The 9571-nt window shown below is 45.0% G+C and overlaps 1 protein-coding gene across 1 annotated transcript in view; it reads left to right on the top strand.

The window, feature by feature from the left end:
- The window catches only part of LOC120054379 (E3 ubiquitin-protein ligase HERC2-like), a 110987-nt gene that overhangs the window by 61105 nt on the left and 40311 nt on the right, over nt 1-9571 (top strand). Inside the window, 2 exon segments of the mRNA XM_039001791.1 lie at nt 3728-3819; nt 8795-8970. Coding sequence (XP_038857719.1) covers nt 3728-3819; nt 8795-8970 — 268 coding nt within the window.

Raw genomic sequence — 9571 nt, 5'->3', positions numbered from 1 at the left:
CCCTGGTCAACTGTAAGTGTTTTTATTGTGAAGTGGAAACATCTAGGAGCAACAACAGCCCAGCCGCAAGGTGGTAGACCACAGAACGGGACCGCCGAGTGCTGAAGAGCGCAGCACGTAAAAATCGTCTGTCACTACCCGAGTTCCAAACAGCCTCTGGAAGCAACGTCAGCACAAGAACTGTTCATCGGGAGCTTCATGAAATGGGTTTCCATGGCCGAGCAGCCGCACACAAGCCTAAGACCACCATTCCAAGCGTCGGCTGGAGTGGTGTAAAGCTCACCTCTCAATGGACTCTGGAGCAGTGGAAACACATTCTCTGGAGTGATGAATCACGCTTCACCATCTAGCAGTCCAACAGACGAATCTGAGTTTGGCGGATACCCGAATGCATAGTGCCAACTGTAAAGTTTGGTGGAGGAGGAATAATGGTCTGGGGCTGATTCTGTGCTTCCAACTTTGTGGCAACAGTTTGGGGAAGGCCCTTTCCTGTTTCAGCATGACAATGCCCCCGTGCACAAAGCAAGGTCCATACAGAAATGGTTTGTCAAGATTGGTGTGGAAGAACATGACTGGCCTTCACAGAGCCCTGACCTCAACCCCATCAAACACCTTTGGGATGAATTGGAACATCGACTGCGAGCCAGGCCTAATCGCCCAACATCAGTGCCTGACCTCACTAATGCTCTTGTGGCTGAATGGAAGCAAGTCCCTGCAGCAATGTTCCAACATCTAGTGGAAAGCCTTCCCAGAAGAGTGGAGGCTGTTATAGCAGCAATGTTCCAACATCTAGTGGAAAGCCTTCCCAGAAGAGTAGAGGCTGTTATAGCAGCAATGTTCCAACATCTAGTGGAAAGCCTTCCCAGAAGAGTGGAGGCTGTTATAGCGGCAATGTTCCAACATCTAGTGGAAAGCCTTCCCAGAAGAGTAGAGGCTGTTATAGCAGCAATGTTCCAACATCTAGTGGAAAGCCTTCCCAGAAGAGTGGAGGCTGTTATAGCAGCAATGTTCCAACATCTAGTGGAAAACCTTCCCAGAAGAGTGGAGGCTGTTATAGCAGCAATGTTCCATCATCTAGTGGAAAGCCTTCCCAGAAGAGTGGAGGCTGTTATAGCAGCAATGTTCCAACATCTAGTGGAAAGCCTTCCCAGAAGAGTGGAGGCTGTTATAGCAGCAATGTTCTAACATCTAATGGAAAACCTTCCCAGAAGAGTGGAGGCTGTTATAGCAGCAATGTTCCAACATCTAGTAGAAAGCCTTCCCAGAAGAGTGGAGGCTGTTATAGCAGCAATGTTCCAACATCTAGTGGAAATCCTTCCCAGAGGAGTGGAGGCTGTTATAGCAGCAATGTTCCAACATCTAGTGGAAAGCCTTCCCAGAAGAGTGGAGGCTGTTATAGCAGCAATGTTCCATCATCTAGTGGAAAGCCTTCCCAGAAGAGTGGAGGCTGTTACAGCAGCAATGTTCCAACATCTAGTGGAAAGCCTTCCCAGAAGAGTGGAGGCTGTTATAGCAGCAATGTTCCAACATCTAGTGGAAAACCTTCCCAGAAGAGTGGAGGCTGTTATAGCAGCAATGTTCCAACATCTAGTGGAAAGCCTTCCCAGAAGAGTGGAGGCTGTTATAGCAGCAATGTTCCAACATCTAGTGGAAAGCCTTCCCAGAAGAGTGGAGGCTGTTATAGTAGCAATGTTCCAACATCTAGTGGAAAACCTTCCCAGAAGAGTGGAGGCTGTTATAGCAGCAATGTTCCAACATCTAGTGGAAAGCCTTCCCAGAAGAGTGGAGGCTGTTATAGCAGCAATGTTCCAACATCTAGTGGAAAGCCTTCCCAGAAGAGTGGAGGCTGTTATAGCAGCAATGTTCCAACATCTAGTGGAAAACCTTCCCAGAAGAGTGGAGGCTGTTATAGCAGCAAAGGGGGGACCAACTCCATATTAATGCCTGTGATTTTGGAATGAGATGTTTGACCAATGGGTGTCCACATACATTTGATCATATAGTGTATATCAGAGGTCAGTCACCTGTGGAATGAATTGTGGTTGTAGTGTCTAAATAAAACATTATGCATTTAAAATAAATGAAATGAGCAGTATTCTCATGTTTAAATGACTTGGTTTGTATCAGAGCAGTATTATGTTAGTATTTAAATGACTTGGTTTGTATCAGAGCAGTATTATGTTAGTATTTAAATGACTTGGTTTGTATCAGAGCAGTATTATGCTAGTATTTAAATGACTTGGTTTGTATCAGAGCAGTATTATGTTAGTATTTAAATGACTTGGTTTGTATCAGAGCAGTATTATGTTAGTATTTAAATGACTTGGTTTGTATCAGGGCAGTATTATGCTAGTATTTAAATGACTTGGTTTGTATCAGAGCAGTATTATGCTAGTATTTAAATGACTTGGTTTGTACCAGAGCAGTATTATGTTAGTATTTAAATGACTTGGTTTGTATCAGAGCAGTATTATGTTAGTATTTAAATGACTTGGTTTGTACCAGAGCAGTATTATGTTAGTATTTAAATGACTTGGTTTGTATCAGAGCAGTATTATGTTAGTATTTAAATGACTTGGTTTGTATCAGAGCAGTATTATGTTAGTATTTAAATGACTTGGTTTGTATCAGAGCAGTATTATGTTAGTATTTAAATGACTTGGTTTGTATCAGAGCAGTATTATGCTAGTATTTAAATGACTTGGTTTGTATCAGAGCAGTATTATGCTAGTATTTAAATGACTTGGTTTGTATCAGAGCAGTATTATGCTAGTATTTAAATGACTTGGTTTGTATCAGAGCAGTATTATGCTAGTATTTAAATGACTTGGTTTGTATCAGAGCAGTATTATGTTAGTATTTAAATGACTTGGTTTGTATCAGAGCAGTATTATGCTAGTATTTAAATGACTTGGTTTGTATCAGAGCAGTATTATGCTAGTATTTAAATGACTTGGTTTGTATCAGAGCAGTATTATGTTAGTATTTAAATGACTTGGTTTGTATCAGAGCAGTATTATGCTAGTATTTAAATGACTTGGTTTGTATCAGGGCAGTATTATGCTAGTATTTAAATGACTTGGTTTGTATCAGAGCAGTATTATGTTAGTATTTAAATGACTTGGTTTGTATCAGAGCAGTATTATGTTAGTATTTAAATGACTTGGTTTGTATCAGAGCAGTATTATGTTAGTATTTAAATGACTTGGTTTGTATCAGAGCAGTATTATGTTAGTATTTAAATGACTTGGTTTGTATCAGAGCAGTATTATGCTAGTATTTAAATGACTTGGTTTGTACCAGAGCAGTATTATGTTAGTATTTAAATGACTTGGTTTGTATCAGAGCAGTATTATGTTAGTATTTAAATGACTTGGTTTGTATCAGAGCAGTAATATGTTAGTATTTAAATGACTTGGTTTGTATCAGAGCAGTATTATGTTAGTATTTAAATGACTTGGTTTGTATCAGAGCAGTATTATGTTAGTATTTAAATGACTTGGTTTGTATCAGAGCAGTATTATGTTAGTATTTAAATGACTTGGTTTGTATCAGAGCAGTATTATGCTAGTATTTAAATGACTTGGTTTGTATCAGAGCAGTAATATGTTAGTATTTAAATGACTTGGTTTGTATCAGAGCAGTATTATGTTAGTATTTAAATGACTTGGTTTGTATCAGAGCAGTAATATGTTAGTATTTAAATGCTGGTGTTTCCCCTGTCTAGGTGGCAGTTCCCTGAACAACCTGGTAGAGCTGAAAACTATCAACATCAACCCCACAGACACCACTGTTCCTCTGCTCAACGACTGCAATGAGGTAACTTAAACATTAGCTACATTATCTATATACATTATCAACCCCACAGACACCACTGTTCCTCTGCTCAACGACTGCAATGAGGTAACTTAAACATTAGCTACATTATCTATATACATTATCAACCCCACAGACACCACTGTTCCTCTGCTCAACGACTGCACTGAGGTAACTTAAACATTAGCTACATTATCTATATACATTATCAACCCCACAGACACCACTGTTCCTCTGCTCAACGACTGCAATGAGGTAACTTAAACATTAGCTACATTATCTATATACATTATCAACCCCACAGACACCACTGTTCCTCTGCTCAATGACTGCAATGAGGTAACTTAAACATTAGCTACATTATCTATATACATTATCAACCCCACAGACACCACTGTTCCTCTGCTCAACGACTGCAATGAGGTAACTTAAACATTAGCTACATTATCTATATACATTATCAACCCCACAGACACCACTGTTCCTCTGCTCAACGACTGCACTGAGGTAACTTAAACATTAGCTACATTATCTATATACATTATCAACCCCACAGACACCACTGTTCCTCTGCTCAACGACTGCAATGAGGTAACTTAAACATTAGCTACATTATCTATATACATTATCAACCCCACAGACACCACTGTTCCTCTGCTCAACGACTGCAATGAGGTAACTTAAACATTAGCTACATTATCTATATACATTATCAACCCCACAGACACCACTGTTCCTCTGCTCAACGACTGCAATGAGGTAACTTAAACATTAGCTACATTATCAACCCCACAGACACCACTGTTCCTCTGCTCAACGACTGCAATGAGGTAACTTAAACATTAGCTACATTATCTATATACATTATCAACCCCACAGACACCACTGTTCCTCTGCTCAACGACTGCACTGAGGTAACTTAAACATTAGCTACATTATCTATATACATTATCAACCCCACAGACACCACTGTTCCTCTGCTCAACGACTGCAATGAGGTAACTTAAACATTAGCTACATTATCTATATACATTATCAACCCCACAGACACCACTGTTCCTCTGCTCAACGACTGCACTGAGGTAACTTAAACATTAGCTACATTATCTATATACATTATCAACCCCACAGACACCACTGTTCCTCTGCTCAACGACTGCAATGAGGTAACTTAAACATTAGCTACATTATCTATATACATGATCAACCCCACAGACACCACTGTTCCTCTGCTCAACGACTGCAATGAGGTAACTTAAACATTAGCTACATTATCTATATACATTATCAACCCCACAGACACCACTGTTCCTCTGCTCAACGACTGCAATGAGGTAACTTAAACATTAGCTACATTATCTATATACATTATCAACCCCACAGACACCACTGTTCCTCTGCTCAATGACTGCAATGAGGTAACTTAAACATTAGCTACATTATCTATATACATTATCAACCCCACAGACACCACTGTTCCTCTGCTCAACGACTGCAATGAGGTAACTTAAACATTAGCTACATTATCTATATACATTATCAACCCCACAGACACCACTGTTCCTCTGCTCAACGACTGCAATGAGGTAACTTAAACATTAGCTACATTATCTATATACATTATCAACCCCACAGACACCACTGTTCCTCTGCTCAACGACTGCACTGAGGTAACTTAAACATTAGCTACATTATCTATATACATTATCAACCCCACAGACACCACTGTTCCTCTGCTCAACGACTGCAATGAGGTAACTTAAACATTAGCTACATTATCTATATACATTATCAACCCCACAGACACCACTGTTCCTCTGCTCAACGACTGCAATGAGGTAACTTAAACATTATCCACATTATCTATATACATTATCAACCCCACAGACACCACTGTTCCTCTGCTCAACGACTGCAATGAGGTAACTTAAACATTAGCTACATTATCTATATACATTATCAACCCCACAGACACCACTGTTCCTCTGCTCAACGACTGCAATGAGGTAACTTAAACATTAGCTACATTATCTATATACATTATCAACCCCACAGACACCACTGTTCCTCTGCTCAACGACTGCAATGAGGTAACTTAAACATTAGCTACATTATCTATATACATTATCAACCCCACAGACACCACTGTTCCTCTGCTCAACGACTGCAATGAGGTAACTTAAACATTAGCTACATTATCTATATACATTATCAACCCCACAGACACCACTGTTCCTCTGCTCAACGACTGCAATGAGGTAACTTAAACATTAGCTACATTATCTATATACATTATCAACCCCACAGACACCACTGTTCCTCTGCTCAATGACTGCACTGAAGTACGTTCACTTAATTTATAGGGGCAATCTGGGATAGGTACATCCATTTTTGGACTTGTATATTAAACTCAGTGGAACGTTTATTAGGTACACCCATCTAGTACTGGGTCGGACCCCCCTTTTGTCTTCAGAACAGCCTGAACTCTTCGGGGCATGGAAAAGTTGCTCAATTGGTATCAAGGGACCTAACGTGTGCCAGGAAAACATTCTCTACACCGCCAGCAGCCTGTCCCGTTGACAGCAGGCAGGATGGGGCCATGGACTCATGCTGCCTACACCGCCAGCAGCCTGTACCGTTGACACCAGGCAGGATGGGGCCATGGACTCATGCTGCCTACACGGCCACCAGCCTGTACCGTTGACACCAGGCAGGATGGGGCCATGGACTCATGCTGCCTACACCGCCAGCAGCCTGTACCGTTGACACCAGGCAGGATGGGGCCATGGACTCATGCTGCCTAAACCGCCACCAGCCTGTACCGTTGACACCAGGCAGGATGGGGCCATGGACTCATGCTGCCTACACCGCCACCAGCCTGTACCGTTGACACCAGGCAGGATGGGGCCATGGACTCATGCTGCCTAAACCGCCACCAGCCTGTCCCGTTGACACCAAGCAGGATGGGGCCATGGACTCATGCTGCCTACACCGCCACCAGCCTGTCCCGTTGACACCAGGCAGGATGGGGCCATGGACTCATGCTGCCTACACCGCCATCAGCCTGTCCCGTTGACACCAGGCAGGATGGGGCCATGGACTCATGCTGCCTACACCGCCACCAGCCTGTACCGTTGACACCAAGCAGGATGGGGCCATGGACTCATGCTGCCTACACCGCCAGCAGCCTGTCCCATTGACACCAGGCAGGATGGGGCCATGGACTCATGCTGCCTACACCGCCACCAGCCTGTACCGTTGACACCAGGCAGGATGGGGCCATGGACTCATGCTGCCTACACCGCCACCAGCCTGTCCCGTTGACACCAAGCAGGATGGGGCCATGGACTCATGCTGCCTACACCGCCACCAGCCTGTCCCGTTGACACCAAGCAGGATGGGGCCATGGACTCATGCTGCCTACACCGCCACCAGCCTGTCCCTTTGACACCAAGCAGGATGGGGCCATGGACTCATGCTGCCTACACCGCCACCAGCCTGTCCCTTTGACACCAAGCAGGATGGGGCCATGGACTCATGCTGCCTACACCGCCACCAGCCTGTACCGTTGACACCAGGCAGGATGGGGCCATGGACTCATGCTGCCTACACCGCCAGCAGCCTGTCCCATTGACAGTAGGCAGGATGGGGCCATGGACTCATGCTGCCTACACCGCCACCAGCCTGTCCCGTTGACACCAAGCAGGATGGGGCCATGGACTCATGCTGCCTACACCGCCACCAGCCTGTCCCGTTGACACCAAGCAGGATGGGGCCATGGACTCATGCTGCCTACACCGCCAGCAGCCTGTCCCGTTGACAGTAGGCAGGATGGGGCCATGGACTCATGCTGCCTACACCGCCACCAGCCTGTCCCGTTGACACCAAGCAGGATGGGGCCATGGACTCATGCTGCCTACACCGCCAGCAGCCTGTCCCGTTGACAGTAGGCAGGATGGGGCCATGGACTCATGCTGCCTACACCGCCAGCAGCCTGTCCCGTTGACACCAAGCAGGATGGGGCCATGGACTCATGCTGCCTACACCGCCAGCAGCCTGTCCCGTTGACAGTAGGCAGGATGGGGCCATGGACTTACGCTTACGCCAAGTCCTGACTCTGCATGACGCAACAGGATCTGGGATTTGTCGGACGAGGCCCTGTTTTTCCACTCCTCAGTTGTCCAGTGTTGGTGAAGGCGTGCCCACTGGAGCCGCTTCTTCTTGTTTTTAGCTGATAGGAGTGGAACCAGGTGCTGCCATAGCCCATCTATGACACGGACTGACGACTTGTGCGTTCTGAGATGCAGTTCGGCACACCACTGTTGCACTGCGCCGTTATCTGCCGGTCTGTGACCCGCCTGTTAGCTTTCACGATTCTTGCCGTTCTCCTTCGACCTCTCTCATCAACGAGCTGTTTTCACCCACAGGACTGCCGCTGACTGGATGTTTTTTGTGTATCGCATCGTTCTCTGTAAACCCTAGACACTGTTGTGCGTGAAAACCCCAGGAGGCCGTTTCTGAGATACTGGAACCGGCACACCACTAAGATCCAGCCTGAAGCCATGTTGTTTCTCACTACACACCTGGCACCGATGATCATACCACTCTCAAAGTCTCTTAGGTCACTCGTTTTGTCCATTCTAACGTTCAATAGAGCAGTAACTGAATGTCTTGATGCCTGTCTGCCTGCTTTATATGGCAAGACACGTGACTCTGTCTGTAGGAGCGATCGGACTGATGTACCTAATATACGGGCCATTGATTCTTGAAGAATATAACTTATAAATGAGCTCTTCTGCTGTACCCCCTCAGAACCCCACATTTAGGCTTGTTTTAGTCCACTGTTTGTAAACAATATAATTGTAAATCGAACACTCCAGCTTCAAAAGAGAGAACATGTTGTAATTCCTCAGTACCACGTAACCAGTGTTACCTGTGTGTCCACCAGTACTCACCAGTGTGTTGTGTTCTCTTACAGTACCACAGGTACATAGAGATAGCCATCAAGCAGTGCCGTAGCTCTGGTATCGACTGTAAGATCCACGGCCTGGGTATCGTGGGACGGATCAGAGCAGAGGATGAAGACCTGGCCACCGTGCCGTTCCTGGCTTCAGACAACGAGGAAGAGGAGGATGAGAAGACGCCTACTGGGAGGTGAGGAATGATTCTGTGTTTAAAGTAGTGTCACAATCCTAAATCAACCCCTAGACCATACGCCCTAGACCATACGCCCTATGTACTTGTGAAGATCTGAAGGGATTTGATTGGTGTTCTCCTGTTTCTTACTATGTTTGAAGTAGGATCGTCTGGGTTCTAGCAGCCTAGGATCGTCTGGGTTCTAGCAGCCCAGGATCGTTTGGGTTCTAGCAGCCTAGGGTCGTCTGGGTTCTAGCAGCCTAGGTGCCACTCCATAGAACTGCTTAGAGGGGCCTCCTGCGGTGCCACTCCATAGAACTGCTTAGAGGGGCCTCCTGCGGTGCCACTCCATAGAACTGCTTAGAAGGTCCTCCTGCGGTGCCACTCCATAGAACTGCTTAGAGGGGCCTCCTGCGGTGCCACTCTGAATGATGCAATAAAGTTCTTTAGGTCTCTCCAGTATCTTAGAAAACGTCTAAAAAATGGCTGTTTATCCTCTTGGTCTTTCATTCACAATATTCATAAAAACCGAACATTTCAACAAGTGAAATAAAAAAAATCTACGAAACATGTGCCACAATTATTGGCACCCCTAGAAATTCTTATGAGTAAAATCTAA

This window comes from Salvelinus namaycush, chromosome 10 (assembly GCF_016432855.1).
Source record: "Salvelinus namaycush isolate Seneca chromosome 10, SaNama_1.0, whole genome shotgun sequence".
Lineage (NCBI taxonomy): Eukaryota > Metazoa > Chordata > Actinopteri > Salmoniformes > Salmonidae > Salvelinus > Salvelinus namaycush.
This window is presented reverse-complemented; position numbering and strand designations above follow the sequence as displayed.